This window comes from Stenella coeruleoalba, assembly GCF_951394435.1.
Source record: "Stenella coeruleoalba genome assembly, chromosome: 8".
Classification (NCBI taxonomy): Eukaryota; Metazoa; Chordata; class Mammalia; order Artiodactyla; family Delphinidae; genus Stenella; species Stenella coeruleoalba.
Window position 1 is genome coordinate 90,210,018 of NC_137154.1, and position 16,612 is coordinate 90,226,629.

Consider the following 16,612-nt stretch of genomic DNA (forward strand, 5'->3'; position numbering starts at 1 on the left):
TCAGGCGAAGCCTGGAGCGCGACGCGCGGGGAAGAGAGGGGAGGGAAGGGGAGGGAAGGGAAGCGGAGGGAAGGGGAGGGGAGGGGAGGGGTGGGGCGGGGAGCGCGCGCCGGCTCGGCCAGTGCGGGGGGGTGGGCGGGCTGAGCCCGGGGACAGCGCGGGAGGGGTGAGGAGGGAGGAGGGAAGGGGGGCAGCTGTGGGCAGGGAGCCGGGCTCGGCCGCCAGCACTAAAGATGGAGAGGCGCCTGGGCCTCGCAGGGGAGGGGGCTCGGCGTTGACGTGGGACGCGGCGGAGGCGCCGCAGCCGGTGGTGATTTGCTAACCTCACAGCACAGAGGAGTTGAGGGCGATGAGAGCGGGTACTGCGAACTGCCGGGCGATGCCGCCGCTGCCGCCGTGATACCGAGAGCAACAGTTCCCCAGCAACACCCCTCCCGACACAGGCACACCCCCCCAAGAGGCACGCACACCCACCCCACAGCGCCCGGCTCGGCAGTGGTGAGTGGGGGGCCGGGGAGGGCGCACCGCCCAGCGATAGCAGCGCGCCGGGGCGCCCCGGGGCTGGAGAGGTCTGGGAGGCGCGCTCGCTTCGGCCACTCGGCCGCTGGGCTTGTGCCTTATTTTATTCGGCTTGTTCCCTTCCTGCTGCCGCAGCCGTCGCCAGCGGCGGTTGGGGGTCGGCTAGAAGGGGGAGCCCTGGCTGTCAGCTTGGGCGCAGCTGCCTCCCCAGCCCTTCCGCTGCAGGGCACGGTCGGGGTGAGAGGTGGGAGGCAGAGCGGTCTGCGGGGGCTGAGGGCGCAAGCAGAGGCTTGGGAATCAGGAGGCTTTGTACCACCAGGGGCCGGTGGAGGAGCCGGCAGCCGGTGGGTGCTCATATGTATGCCGACCGGTGCGCGGGCGCGAGATAGGGCTGTGGTTTATTTGTGTGTTTATTCGCCCACCGACTGGGAAGCTAGAATCGGAGGATCCGAGGAGTGGATCTGGGTGCCAGGGGAGCAGGACTGGGAGTCACTTGGGTTTTGTTTCTCTTTGAAAAACCTGGTGGGCTCTTTTTTCTTGATTGGACTTAATCCCCCCGGTTTTGGAGGGAGGGGCTCCGTGGCGGAGCGCTGGAGTGTCTCCAGCGCTCCGGGCCCTCCTCGGCTCTCGGCTGGACCGGCCGTGGCGCCGGAGCTCGCTGTGCGCTCCCGGCCGCGCTCGGTGGGTGCTCGGCTCTGCACCTGATGCGTTCGGGATGCCTTTCCCACCCCGGCGCGCCGGCAGCTCGCTCGCACAGCCCCTGGAAACACGCGCTCGAAATGCGCACTGTCTCGCCGGCCCGCGGACCCACTGGGACGCACAGACGCGCTCGGCACCGACTCGCTCGCCTACTCCCCGGGACGCCAGCAACGTTCCTGGGCCGGGCGCGCCGGCTGCTGGCGCCACCAGCTTGAGGCCGGGGACCTTGCCCGTCGCTCACTGGGGTCATGGCCCAGGGTCGGAGAGGGATGGCCCGCAGATCCCTTCTCGCTTTTCCTCCCACAACTCGCTGTCGGGCTTTTGTGCTTCCACTTCTCCGCGAGGCGGGTCCGCCTTCTCGCTGCTCTCGCCCAGGCGTCCGGCCCGCCCGGACTCTTGCCTTTCGTCCGGGTCTCTTTCGCTTTCCCTCTTCCTTAGCCCGGCTCCCTTTCTCTTTGCCGTCTGGCTTCCCCGGAAAAGTTGCTTCCCCAAGTTTGCTGAAGTCGTCTCCAAGCCTCCGTGGGGACGGCTGGGAGCGGGGCGCGGAGTGGGGGGCAGTGTGAGAGCGCGATCGATCCCCAGAGCTCGAGCGGGTTAGCGCCGGCTTTCTCCCGCGCCGCGGGGCTGGGCGCTGCAGCCAGCGCCAGCCGGATCACGGGCGCCGAGCCGCGGGTGGCGGGGACGGCTGACCAGGGCGCCCTGATTTCCCTCAGGACCCACGGAGCTTGTTTTTGGGGAGATATTCGGGTAGCCCAGCTTACATTCTTCCGATTGCTCCCTCCTAGTTCTCTGAAACCACGAAGTCTGCGGGGAAGCGCATGGTGGCAAGGCGCGGGTGAATGGTCACCGCTCCCACCCCCTGCCCCACCCCCACCCCATGGCCTCAGTTCCCACCCCAGGGTGGGAGCAAAAGTGTCTTGATTAGTCGTCCTGTTAACCCTTTCCGAGTAACATTTGCGGCTCTGGAGCCAATAGGGTTCCTTTTGGGGGCGGAGGCCAGCAGTGTTCCAAGAGCGAGCAAGAGCCCTTGCTCTGCGTTGTTCCCAGTTCATTTCACTGCAATACTGGCCACAGCTAGGCAGAGGCTGGGAGGGACCTGGGCCTGTGAGGTCTTTCTGACACTCTTTAGACAGGTTTGTGAGTCTCAGAGCCCTGTTACCGATCCCAAACAGCGCTTTGGGAGAGTCCTTTGTCTCCAGCCCTGTTTTCCCTTCATATTCAATGTAACTCCCATCATAGGTGCTGGTGCCAGTATCACTTCTCGCACCTCCAAGCCATTAACAGTATCACTTACTGCTCCGGGTTACAGGACTTGCCCACTCCTGGGAGCCTGTGGGGTACACTTGGAGTTCACGTTCCCAGCATGTGCACTGCTGGCTTTAGGGGTGCATGTTTCCTAGGACCTCTCTATAGGTCCTTCATGACCTAGCCTACATATTACAGATCCTCCTGACTACTGGGCACTTGTGGGCAGGGGATAAGTGTGCCATATTATATAAGTGTGCACATGTGTTAACTCTCTCTCCCTCTCTGGCTGGTGCATGCACACGCAGTCGAGATTTTGGATTACACACACAGTCACTCTGAGGTACCCATGGGCAGTGGGCAGAAGTGAGCCAAGCTAGTACATGGGCCACGTGTGTGTCTTTCTCTTAGTGCCTAAGGAGGCGGTCAGGGCATGGGTTCATCAGTCCTTTGCAGCTCTGAGAAGAGTGGAAGGACAGAGGTCCAGGAAGGCATTGGCTGAGGGTGAGGAGGTGGGCTGGAGGAGGAGAACCTTGCCCTTAGATTTCTGTGGGCTGCAACTCCAGGCTGCTAGCCCCAGCTAGGCTGGGTTTTGCTCCTGGGGCTACCACGGTGAGGCAGGATTTAGAAAAACTTTGCTTTCAAGATGAGGTTTGCTGCACAGGGTGTTGAGAGTGAAACTGAGTGCTTACACTGACTAGAGGAAGGGGTTAAATCCTTATTCTTTTAAATTAAGTGCTGGGCAACTTCTCATAATCAGTGTTGGCTTTGCATGGGAGCCCCCCACCCTCAGACTTAAAGAAAGCCCAAGACTCACAAGACTCTACTGTAATTTTCATTTTATTTCATCTAACAGATGTCATAGAGCAGTGAGTTGGGCATGTGCTCTAGCGGAACCTTCTCTTTACTCTCATCATCCCTGGGCCTGTAAAGGCAGACATGTAGATTTCCAGGAAGCCACTTCCGCTCCATTAAAATCTCCAAGACTGTCTTGCTGCAGGTTTGGGGGAGGTGCTAGTGTTTGAATTCTTACTTTTAGGGACACTAGCTAACCTTCCTTTTGTTCTTGCATCTCTTTTGCCTCCTTCCCCCTCTTCCCCTTTAGCCCTCTCCACTGGCCCAGGAAACCCACCCTGCCCTGCCACGCAGAGCCAGGAAGGAAAGAGAGCCTCATGCCTAAGCCTCGGGGAGCACCATGGATCTGACAAAGATGGGCATGATCCAGCTGCAGAACCCCAGCCACCCCACAGGGCTCCTTTGCAAGGCCAACCAGATGCGGCTGGCCGGGACGCTGTGCGATGTGGTCATCATGGTGGACAGCCAGGAGTTCCACGCCCACCGGACCGTGCTGGCCTGCACCAGCAAGATGTTTGAGATCCTCTTCCACCGCAATAGCCAGCACTATACTCTGGACTTCCTCTCTCCAAAGACCTTCCAGCAGATTCTGGAGTATGCGTACACGGCCACGCTGCAAGCCAAGGCGGAGGACCTGGATGACCTGCTGTACGCAGCTGAGATCCTGGAGATCGAATACCTGGAGGAGCAGTGCCTGAAGATCCTGGAGACCATCCAGGCCTCAGACGACAATGACACGGAGGCAACCATGGCGGACGGCGGGGCCGAGGAGGAAGAGGACCGCAAGGCTCGGTATCTCAAGAACATCTTCATCTCGAAGCATTCCAGCGAGGAGAGAGGGTACGCCAGCGTAGCTGCTCAGAGCCTCCCTGGGCCCATGGTGGACCAGAGCCCTTCCGTCTCCACCTCATTTGGCCTTTCCGCCATGAGTCCCACCAAGGCGGCAGTGGACAGTTTGATGACCATAGGACAGTCTCTCCTGCAGGGGGCTCTTCAGCTGCCTGCCAGGCCTGAGGAACCGACTCTGGCTGGGGTTGGGCGGCACCCTGCGGTGGCCGAGGTGAAGCCGGAGATGATGCAGGTGGATGAGGTGCCCGGCCAGGACAGCCCCGGGGCAGCTGAGTCTAGCATCTCAGCCGGGATGGGGGACAAGGTTGAGGAAAGGGGCAAGGAGGGACCCGGGACCCCAACTCGGAGCAGCGTCATCACCAGCGCTAGAGAGCTGCACTATGGACGTGAGGAGAGCGCCGAGCAGCTGCCGCCTCTAACCGAGGTTGGCCAGGGTCCCCCAGGCCGACCGGAGCCCCCCGCGCCCCCTGCTGAGAAACACCTGGGCATCTATTCCGTGCTGCCCAACCACAAGGCCGATGCCGTGTTGAGCGTGCCGTCTTCGGTGACCTCGGGCCTCCATGTGCAGCCCACCCTGGCCGTCTCCATGGACTTCAGCACCTACGGGGGTCTCCTGCCCCAGGGCTTCATCCAGAGGGAGCTGTTCAGCAAGCTGGGGGAGCTGGCGGTGGGCATGAAGGCAGAGAGCCGCACTGTCGGGGAACAGTGCAGCGTCTGCGGGGTGGAGCTTCCTGACAACGAGGCCGTGGAGCAGCACAGGTAGGCCCCTCTGTACCCATCACCCTGACCCTGAATTTCTGGCCTTGACCCTGCCTTCAGACGCAGCCATTCCCGAGGCCAGGGGCCTGGCTCCTCTGTTGTCTTTGCTCTTTGTGAAAAACCACCTGTGGGGGGACACTTTTCAGGTGTGGTGAGGGGGCCTCGGTCTTTCCTAAACACTGGGGAACTTACGCGCCCAGTTTCTTTTTTAAAAAAATATGATTTTATTTTATTGATTTATTCTTTTGGGCACGCTGTGCAGCCTAGAGAAATGGCAATAAAAACACAAATAAACAAATGGGACCTAATGAAACTTAAAAGCTTTTGCACAGCAAAGGAAACCATAAGCAGCTTGCAGGATCTTACTTCCCCGCCCAGGGACTGAACCCCACGCCCTCAGCAGTGAAAGTGCAGAGTCCTAGCCACTGGGCTGCCAGGGCATTTCCTGTGCTCAGTTTCTTACTAGGCTCTTTCCTCTCTTTTTGGCATTTGGGCTCCCATTTTTCTTTTCCTGCTGTTGGGTCTGTTCTCCTTTTCCTGGAGTGACTCATCAAGTGGAGGGAGGGAGAAGTGGGGTAAGGAAGAAGGGCCCATGGCCTGGATCTGGCCACGTAGCCAGGTCTCAGGTACCTGAGTTTCCATGTGGTGGTTCCTGCCAAGGTAGCCTGTCTGCAGCTCTGGAGGATGGGAGGGGCTGGAGGCTGCTTAGATCACAAGAGCAGCTGCAGGTTCCAAACGTCATTCCTGGTGAACGTTCATCACCAGGAACGTTGCTTCCTCTCCCTTCTCATTCTTTGTCCCTGTAAACACATTTCGAGGGAGTTGATTTAAATTCAAGGGGGAAGGATGGGTAGGAGACACATGGGTTTTGCAGCGTGCAGCCTTATTCTTAACCCCTCCCTACTCACATTGAATTAAATACCACTTTGGGCTAGCATTGGCTTCCCTCTGGCTTCTGTTTCTTTCTCTGTGAAATAACTTTTATGACATGCCTGGTTCAGGTGCTTTTCATGGAGTCACGTTTTTCTTACGGCCGTTTTTCCAGGTGGATGACGTTCTTTTACACAGGAAGGTACTAAGACCTTTTCCCAGGGTCATATAGATACTGAGGCAGAGCTGGATTCAGATTCAGGTCTTAACCCTCTTGCACTTGGCTGCCTCTTGGAGCCATCAGTCCTGAAGAGGATCGTATCTACAGAACAGCGGATTTTGAAAATCGCTTATCAGAAGTTGAGTAAACACATAGGGAACCTGTAGTGAGTTCGGTGTTCATCTGCATCTGTCGTAAGGATATGCCCATCACATTACCCTGGGTTCCTGGGTCAGGTGAATGGTGTCAAGAAGTCCAGTTTCTCTTGCCGTCTGTGATAACATTTCCCTGCACACCCTCTTGCCTGCTGTTTTCCTGATCTTGGGTGGATTCTTCACTTTTGCCCTCTTCTACCCTCCCCCCATTCTTCTGTTGACTATTCAGGAGCGGGTGTGAAGGAGAGGGGGTGGGGGCATGGAGGTGGAGGCTTTTGGCGGTCATCTGATTACCCCAAGCTGAGCTGGAACCTGCTCCAACACCGCCTAATGGGGGGCTCTGAGACCTACCATGTGGAAAGTGCTGCTGAGCTAAACATAGCCGATCCTTTTCCGGCAGGGTGCGAAAAGTAACCGCCACTAAGGTGTGTCTTCGTGATGTTTGTACTGCTCAGAAATAGACCGAGGTTGTGTTTGTTTTTGCTCAAACTTTCCTAAAGAGGAAACCCTCTCCCCAAACTTGACCAGATAGATGATCATCTTCTCCGGATGTGAATTATTTCAGTTATGTGCTATAAGAAATGGGGTATAGTGAAAAGTAATTTAAAAATATTTATTTATTTATTTATTTATTTATTTGGCTGTACTGGGTCTTAGTTGCGGCATGCGGGATCTTTAGTTGCAGCATGTGAACTCTTAGTTGCGGCATGTGGGATCTAGTTCCCTGACCAGGGACTGAACCCAGGCCCCCTGCATTGGGAGCGTGGAGTCTTAGCCACTGGACCACCAGGGAAGTCCCAGGAAAGTAATTTTTTAAATTGAGGTATAATTGACATGTAACAGCTTCAGGTATAGACAATGTAATGATTTGATATTTGTATATTTTATGAAATGATCACTATGATAAGTCGACTTAGTTAAAATCCATCACCGTACATAGGAATTTTTTTCCTTGAGCACTTTTTTAAGATCTGCTCTCTTAGCAACTTTCATATATGTAATACAGTATTGTTAACTGTAGTCATCACGTTGTGTGTTATATCCCCAGGGCTTATTCGTTTTATAACTGGAAATTTGTACCTTTTGACTACCTTCACCCATTGCTCCCAGCCCCTGTTCCCTGGAAAGCAGGTTTTTTTTCTGGCTTCTTGTTGGGTCTTGTTTGCTTCTTTTTACCTGAGAGGGCTGCAAAAGCTATTACTCTCCCAGGGGTTCCAAGCTCCCATTCTGTGGGACCCTTGTTCCTCTGGGGAGAGGTGGAGGGCTGGCTGCGGTCTACCCCGTCAGAGCATGGGTGGCAGAACTAGCCGTATAGAGCAGTGAGAGCTTGGCAACGTTGTGGAGATGTCTTGAGCCTTGTTTCACTCTCTTTAAAATGCAGGTGGTCTGTAGGGTGGGATGCTGAATTAACGAAGTAGCATCCAGAAATCCCTGGAGCTGTGACTGGCGCTTAGTAACCAGGAGGGTGAGGAAGGGACCCTGAGACTTCCATGTCGCCTGGGTCTCATCTCTGCATCGCCTCACCTGGCTCTGTGTTCTAGTGTGTAGTGTCCACAGCACTGCCGTCGACGGGTTGAGTTGGCTGCGGGGCAGTGCCGAGGATATCCCCGTCCTTGGGAGCTTGTGGTGGCAAGCCGCCAGTCCTGGCGTCCTTGGCCTCACGCTGTGGGCTGCTGACACGGAGACTGTGCTTTTGACTGAGGGTGGAAAGTAGGCTGCTGCAGCCCAAGAAGCTGGAGCCTGGGGCTGTGCCCTGGATGGAGAGCTGTGAGGTCTCAGGAAGTCAAGGGTGGAGAGAATGTTCCCGTGTACACTCTGCCCTCCCTCTGACTGGCAGCCCCTGGCTCCTGATCAGGTGTGCTTTTTGGGGGGAGACTTTTCCTCTCTCCCTGTCTCTCAGACCTCCAGGATTAAGGTCTGAGAGACAAGCAGAGACTTCCCTATTTCCTGCTGCTCTCTGTTCGTTCCCCCACATCACAAGTCCCAGCGTAGCACACACAAAAAGGCAAGGCAGAGCAATCAGAGTGGGAGATCTGATGTCAGGAGGCTGTGGAATTGGCTGTGAATGTGACAGTGATGAACATGATGAAATAACAGGCTACAGGATTTATTTTATTTTGTTGTTAAGCCAGTAGGCTGGTAGGTAAAGGTTAGGTACTTGCTAGTTATTGTTGTCTTTCTTGTTGGTGGGGGGCGGGCAGAAGGGCATGGAGAGGAAGGAAGGGGAGAGTGTTAGGAAGGGATGCAGGAAGGAGGGTTTGATTCTACAACAGACCATCAGTAGCTTTCCTCACGACTTGGTCCCAAGCTGGTGAGAGGGGAGCCTGCTGGCCCAACAGACAGCTTGAATGAAACTTTATAAAGTTGTGGTCCCTGCAGTGCATGGTGAGGTGTAAAAACAATGTCAGATGTAGCCGTGGATTGATGGAAAGCCCACAGAGATGCTATCTGGGTAAATCACACAGGGCTTACCTGCCTAAAGGACCCAGAAGGCAGTCAGAACAATCAGAAGACCTGCTAGAGGAGCAGATCTATCCAGGCAGATGCAGGAGTAAGTGCTGGACCCTAAAACCTTCCAAGCCGGCCCGTGTTACAGAGGGTAATGTCTGAGGGAGGGAGGGTCACATCAGGAAGATTGGACTCTCCTTCCCTAGACTCAGTCTCTGTTCTGTCTCTCTCTCCCCGAAAGGCTGAGCCTGTTCCGCATGTAGCCTTGTCTGGATCTGATCTAGGGACCAGCTCTACCAGGCCGGGTGCACCTTCTCCTTCTTAGAGTTATATACCTGTGATAAGATTACAGGGAACTGTGGTTGACTTAAGTGTCAACACAGCCCTCATGGTCCTGTCTCCCCAGGCTCACATAGCTTGGTCTTAATATGTTTCTGAATTTAGTGCTGCAGAATCAGAGTGGGATCTGCCTTCCCAGGAGCCTCTGGGTCTTCTACAGACAACAAGCCCTTGGATAGCTACAGTGTGTATCCTGCACACACACGGTAGGAACTCTTTCCTGGTTCTTGCAGGAATGCTCGGGAACCACATGGGTGGGCTCAGCCTGCTTCCCCCACTCAGGCGTGCAGCCCTTCTCCGAGGCTTCCCAGGGCCAGCCCTAGGGTGCAGGAGCCTCATTGCTGAGATGTCAGGGTTCTGCCTGGCCCTTTGCCTTGGCCTCTCTCAGGTGGCCGGCTGCTCGGTTTTCAGTGGTTGACCATGTAGAGGATCAATAGCCGTTGACCTTGGCTTGGCCACTTGGGGAATGGAGAAGCTGCCCTGAACTCTTGGTCCTCTCTCATCGTTCTGCCAACTTTAGGCACCTCTGAGGTCAAACGAGATTCTGTTTGGATAAGAGTATGCAGTGGGATAATGACAGCAACAGCAGGAATATTAATAATGCCTCTTATTGGTTGTTCTACTTTCTCCTTTGCAAAGCAGCTTTAATGACTTTATCTCTCTTAACCTCACAGCCTCCGCTCAGGGGGTGCAGGTCCCTCATTCCATATCTGTGTTGATATAGTCTGAAAAGCTCTGAGAGCTAAAAGGCTTTGTGTAAGTTTGCAGCAAACTCATTTAGTAGCAAAACCTGATCTGAACTGATGTGAGGCTATATTTATCCTGCCTATTTTGAATATTCATATGTTTTGCTGCAAAAATATTAATGTGTTTGATTACAGAGTGCTTCCCTAGACTCCTCTGGGGCTGGTGAACATTATAGTCCCCATAGTTCCTTTCTAAAATCTGAACAGTTGGGATTTCTGAAGCACCCAAGGGTTTTGGGTAAGGGATTGTCAACCGTTATCAGCCCCAACTTACGGAGGAGGAAAATGAGCTTTGAGTGAATGACATGCCCAAGGTCACATAGCTATAAATGGCTAGAGCCAGGAGCTCGGCTCGCCTTCTAATTCACAGTCTTGGGTGCTCCGCGCCAGGCCATATAAGCACATGGGCATTGCTCTTCTGGGTCAGATCCATCTGACCTAGTCTTTGGGTGCCAACACCATCCCTAAGATACCACCGTTGGAGGCTACAGCTCTGTTCCTTGACGTCAATCCTAAAGGTCAGTTGAAGCCCAGCTTCTCTTAATAGCTATTTATGGCTGCTCTGTCATTCACAGATTTGCCCAAATCCTTTCTGAAACCATTTCTATTTCCTTTTGGGGCGTGATGAATGACTTAAGTTGATAAGCTCGTGGGCTTCTGGACATCTATTCTGTTGGAGAGGTCACTGGTTGTGAAGAGAGGAAGATGGCTTTGTGCTGGTGTGTCCTGCCATTTTGGAGGTGGGGCCTCTACACTCAGCTCTGTAGTTTTTGTTTTTCAGCTCTTGTCACTGTTGTCCGTCTCTTTTTCATCGTGAGCTTTAACTTCTTCATTTGTAAAACCAGGCACTTGGATGAGCTATTTCTGGATTGTTGAACTCTTAAAAAAGTTCTCCTTTTGCCCCTTCTGCACTCACTTATATCTTCATGAAGCCCTTTCGGTCAGTTGGATTTTGCTCTGGTTTGGCAGTCAGCCAGCTAAAATAGGGGGTCCTATTTGATTTCATTTTGTCTGCTCTGACTTGGTTTTTTAATACTTTAACCTGCTTAGGGTTACTGAGTCATCTGGGATCTAGACTGAACTCTTGGAAATTTTGAAGATGAGCTCTTTTATTTTCTTTCTAATGGAAGAAAGTTGCCTGCTCTTTCATCTCGGTGAGAAGTCCCATTTTAATTTGCTGTCACTATTGGTTAGAGCTGCTAATTGCTGGAAGGAAAGGGGAAGAAAGCTTTAGTTCGGCAATACTTTTCCCTCCTGCTTGTTCTAGGAAAACTATTTGTGAATCTTTAAAATAGTGATTATCCTAAACTGTTAAAATCAAAACTCGATTCACAACTCCGATTTCTTGCTAATTCAGGGGAAAAACATTTCCCGTTATTTTAATTTTTAAAAATTAATGACTTTAAAACAAGTCCAACTGAAAGCCCACGTGTGAGACATAAAAGTCTTGCTAAATGAATACAGGCGTGCCTCAATTTGCCCGTTGGAGGGTTCTGGAATTTTCCACGTTAAGTAAGGGTGTTCTTAGTCAAGTTCTGTTTTGGTGGTTTTAGGTGAAAAGCCTGACTCGGTTGGTAGTTATTTTGTTAGAAAGGAAAATTTATCACGGCATCCCCTCTCCCCGACCTCCAACCCCATGTTTTTCCCATAGTAAATGGGCATTTTGAGCAAATTAGACTATCTGGGTCAGAATCCCGATTTCACCACTTACCAGCAGTGTGACTATGGTTACACGACTTAACCTCTCTGTGCCTGTTTGCTCGTCTATAAAATGGGAATAATAACAGTGCCTACTCACTGGGTTGTTACAGGAATTAATCAGTAAATATTTGTCACGTGCAAGGAAGGATGGCAGAAAGTAAATGTTTGCTATTGTATTTTTGCTGCCACTGTTGGTGTGAAGCTGGCAGTGCAGGGTAAAATTTGTGTTCGTGTTGGTTCAGGTCCTGCTTTCCCCCAGAGGTGTCAGTTTATCCAGCACCTAAGAACCGCTGCCTCTGGGTCCGTGTGTTTGGAGCTGATTCACAGTGAGCACCTGCATTTTCCCCCAAAAGCTGATCTTTCGTAGCACGGTGGCCAGGGTACTCTTTGTCCCATTGACCTGAAGCCTGATGAGTCATTCCAGCCCTCATTTAAATTTAGCTAGGCAGCACTCCACGGTCGGTCATCAGTTCCAAATGCCGAGGCGGCTCACTGATGCAGTGTCCTATTGCCTGTGCACGTGGTCAGGCCAGCAAATCACTGTGGTCGGGGCAGAGACGGAGGAGAGTACAAACACCTTCTCACCCAGAGAAGTCTGAGCTCGTGGATGTGGCGTGTTCCAGAGCCCCTGTCCTTTCCCACCCCACAGTGCAGGATGCTTCTAAGGGAGGATTCAGCAAACGTCGCTTTGAGTGCTTGACACGTGTCAGGTTCTGTGCTAAGTGCATTCATAGTCAGAATCTTCTCAAACCCTCCAGCTGCCCTGCAGGGTGGATATTCGTTTCCCATTCCCTGATGGGCAGAGGGAAGCCCGAGAGGTTAATGGACTGGTCCCTGGTAAGTCGGTGAAGGGTGGCACCAGGGTTTGTGCCCAGGTCTTCTGGCTTCATGTTCATTCCATAATGTCCTGCTTGGATTTTCAGCCCCTGATGGAGTCAAAGGGAAGGAGGGACACAGGAAGGACCAACTCATGTTCCCTGCAGCTGCTGACCAGGAGGCTCATCGCTTGGCTTCCTCCGGTGGCTTGAAAGGAGGGAGGGAGAATGCAGCTTACCTCGAAGGGTTTGTGTCTTTGGGGGCTGGGACCACATGGGTCCATCATCTCTAACAGACATACAGAGAGACCAGCTTCCAGTGATAGACGGCTTTTATGCTGACTCCAAAAACAGAAAAAGGGAGAGGAAAAAAAACCCATTTACAAAAATAAAAATTCCATGCCGTTAATTTCATGCCAGCATAATCAGAAATTCCCCTTTCTACTGTTTCCCCTTAAAAGCCCCCGTGTCCTTATTATGCTGGCTCAGTCTGGAAAAACTCTGGTTGGGTTTTGACTACATGAGGCTTATCTCTGCAGCTGCAAAGAGGGGATCCGGTACTTTATCGTCAGCATGGAAACTTCGGCTAAGAACTCGCAGAAACCTGCTTAATTCCATATTCCTAGCTCACTTGCGGTTCTTGTCCTCAAGACCTGATTTTCTTGAGCAGGAAGAGATTGTGTTTAGCTTTGCAGTAAGAAGAAGCCAGGTTAGGTAAGAGAAAGAACTTCCTGAAACAGTGGGACCTCACTGGCAAAATTATTAGAAGATGCAGTCAGAAATTTTGATGGGCGGAGGAGTTGTGTGCCAGTTGGAAGTGGTGTTTCGAGGTCTCCCCTCTTCAGGGCCATCTAGATCCCCCCAGGTGATAAGTAAGGACATACACACCAGGCATGCTAAGAATGAGACCCACACCATCACCCCTGTCTTTGTAGGGGGCAAGGTGTGTAGGGCAGGGGCACAAAGACCCTGACACCCATCTCAGGTAGACTTGGGTTTGAATGCTAGCGCCTCACTGTGAATTTGGGCAGATGGCTTCACCTGTCCGACCCGTCAGGCTCCTTTTCAGTGAAGTGAGGTTAGCGCCTTACCTCTCAATGTGATTCAGCCATGTTAAATGAGGTACCATGTAACATAAAGCACACAGCAGGGACTCACATGTGGGGCCGCCTCCCTTGCTTCCCGCTTCTCTTGTGACCCGGCCTGACAAGGGCACCTCTCACTCCACGCCCCAAGCCACCCTCGCCTGGCATTGGCCTCTAAGTGGATTAGCTGAGCGTTGTGGTCTTAATGCCATTAGGCCTGCTGGCACAACTCTCCTCGCCATAGTGAGAAGCAGATGTGGCCGACCGTAATGGCCTTCGGTGATCCATCAGGCCCGGAGCGCTGGGGGAAAAACATCATGAGTGTTAATTTGGGGGAGTCTTTTATGGTAGCTGGGGGAAGAGTGGAGGGATTGTTTGAAATGTATTTATTTAGGCCATTCAGCAGGTTAGATGCTGCCGGGGGTCTACCGTAGCTAAAGCCCTCTCCTCCCCCCGCCCTCCTCTTTAAAGAAGGCCCCTTCCCAGCCCTGAAGCCCAGGCCTGATTACTTCCAGAGTTGGAGAGACAACTTAGCAGGCTCTTGTTTCTTGCCGATGTACCTTATTAGTAGCACCTGGCATCATAACCCACTAATGGGAACCAGCGCTCTCCTCCTGCGTGGCCAGTGACAAGTAGGCCTGTCAGCCGGAGCTCGCCATGCGAGGAAGTTCCTATTAGCTTTATGGTCAGGAGAACTTGTCCTGTTCAGGAAATGAATGCTGCCGCTAAAGGTCCGCGGCCCTGACCCTGGCAGCATAACCTGTGCGGGCCGGGGAGACCCCGCTCAGGATGCTGGGGATTTCGGCCCCTCTCTGGTTCTTGTCATATGTAAAGAGGGAATCATTGTGGTATGTTGCAGCCTTGAACTTTTGATTTATTCAGCGAGAGCGACTTAACCGTTTCCATGCCTGGACGGCCGTGTGGTGACCGAGCGGAGGGTGTGTGCCTAGGTGTCTGGGGCAGAGGACGGAGACCCTCGTGCTGGCCGGGGTCGTCTGTGGGATTCAGGGGAGGATGTTTTGCTTGCTTTTGCCTTCCCGGAGTGTCTGGATGTTCTGAGGGAGGCTGTTGCCTGCAGAACGGTGGGAAGCTGGGAGGCGTCGCATCTGCAGTGGAACCTGGGTTTGGATGTATCCTCTGCCTGTTTGGAGCTCCACGACAGATCCCTACCCACCTGCTTCCTCACTGCGAGGAAGTCAGTTTCATACTTGCTGCCATGATGTTGTTCATAGGACGGTGCACACGGGTCACCCAGGGCCATGCACGTGGCATGGTCTCAGGGCACAGTGTTGGAAAGGATGTGCGTTTCCTTTATTCTCATCATAAAGTGGTTTTTGAAATGGAAAAGAATGGCAGAGGACTTTTTTTCCTTTTCACCCATCAAGACCATTTTTCCCCCTCATCACAGCCTAGAATCTTTACGGAGAGACGACTTACTTAGGTGACTGCTTCTTCTGTATTTTTCAGCCCGTGAGTAATGTTTCTAAATGTGATTTTCATGGAAAATAGCAGCGTTTGACCTCATTCTTGAGGGGAACTTTGGCCTGACTTTTTGAGAAGAGACGTTTGTGTGTTGTCTGGCAAATGGATGCGTCACTTTTGCTGCTGTTGCTGCCGCTGCCTTTTTTAAAGGCCCCTGGTGACAAAGGAGTGAACTGCACTGAGTGTCGCCAAGAAAGGGCGGGCCTGTACGGGGAGGGCTTGGACAGGACATCTCCTTCAGAAACTTCAGAACAAAGCTGTCCCTCTGTCTCTGTCATTTATGGCATCGTTGACAGTAGTTCAAGGAGAAATAAGAATAAGTTCCTACCGACTACGGGGATGGGTGCAAAGAGGAAAGGAGAGACGTGGTCAGCGGTGGCAGCAGCTGGACCTGGAGTCTTGGGGAATGGGACCCTGGCTCATCGCTGGGCACACACACACCCTCAGGAGATACTTCTCAACCCGTCAGCCCTCTCTGCATCCTTTCAAATAAACAGCAGCTCCTGCCCCTCTGTGAGCAGGTGAACGCTGCTTCGAGGGCGTTCACAGGGTACGGATTGGAACCGTTCACTGCCAAAGTGAAATCGTGACAGTTGTCCCCTCGATACTCTGCTAAATTAAGGATCCGCTAACATTTCTGAGTCTACCTCCCTATATACCCCACCCCCGTCCCCTTGGCAGAAGGGATGAAGACGGTACCTAAAAACAATGTGAAGCCGCTGCTAAATCGAGGGACTCTAAAAACATTTTTCTTTCCTTGAAGTTGAGCGTGGAAAACCAGGGCTGGACTCCCAAGCACTGCAGACCCGTTGAGGGCCCGGGGCTGGCCCCTTCCTCAATTCCTAGCACAATGGTTTTCATTGCCACCGCTCCCCCCTCCTTCCCCGCTTCATAATTATCCACTATTATACTTTTTGTGTCCTGACAGCTACAGAGTGGGTTTTGTTTTTTGAGCTGAGTAGCTGCTAAATATTCCCCAGCAGCCAGATTCAATGGCTCGAGGCGGGGGGGATAGGCCAAACCTTGGCATCCCCTGTTGCAAAAGTGAAAAATATTTCTGTTTGCAGTTAATTTTAGTGGCAAGCAGATCATGTTAACTGGATGTAATTGCTTCCAGATATGGCGGAGGGTTTTGTGTGTTGAGATGAAGGGTCTGGTAAGTGCTTACTTCCTGTGTAAATTAGCCTATTCCATTCAGGCTTTCATTCTGGCCAGCCCTGGATTCTGTCATTCTCCCATGTTCCCCCTCCCCAGCCCGCAGCCTGGTGTGAGAAGCAGCTTGCTCCGTCCGCCCCGTCCGAGTGCAATTCTTTTGTCACTTGGAGCCACTAACCTCTTGGTGCTTGATGTGAATTTGCCCTTAAAATAATGAGAAGGATTTGAAAAGATGCCACCTGGACCCACTTCTTGCTGGGCAGAGGCAGATTTGCAGAGCCCAGGGGCAGCTGGTATCTCCTGGTCATGTGGATGGTGTCTCAGAACCCAGAACTCCTGGTTTTCCTTGGATTTTTTTCCCTGCTGCCCTCTGACCCCTATTCCCACCTTGGAGAATACCTTTTTCTCCCTTTCTGAACAAACCACATTCCAGTGGGTCTGAGTCCCAGAAAAATGAAACGGCTGTTGCGAGGAGGAGAAGCTTGTGGCCATAGAGAGTTCTATTAGTCAGATACGAAGCCACCGCTCTTGCAGAGCAGGTTGGACCAACACACACACCTGCCCCTTCCTGCAGAAAGGGAGAGGCAAATCCACCCGGGGAATCTTCTCCAGGTTCCTGTGGGTTTCCAGGGTTGGAACCGAGGAAAAGTGTTAAGATCCAAGTTCTCCC

General features: G+C 52.8%; 1 protein-coding gene across 2 annotated transcripts in view; it reads left to right on the forward strand.

Moving 5' to 3' along the window:
* The first annotated feature begins 228 nt into the window (after nucleotides 1-228).
* ZBTB16 (zinc finger and BTB domain containing 16) overlaps nucleotides 229-16,612 on the forward strand; it is a 189,621-nt gene continuing 173,237 nt past the window's right edge. Inside the window, exons 1-2 of one of the 2 annotated variants that reach the window (XM_079928308.1) lie at nucleotides 229-498; nucleotides 3,569-4,926. In XM_079928308.1, the coding sequence (XP_079784434.1) occupies nucleotides 3,659-4,926 (1,268 nt within the window). In that variant the 5' untranslated portion in view covers nucleotides 229-498; nucleotides 3,569-3,658. Of the gene's footprint in view, nucleotides 499-530; nucleotides 864-3,568; nucleotides 4,927-16,612 lie in introns of those variants that run through there. The other variant, XM_079928309.1, reaches the window with a different exon arrangement.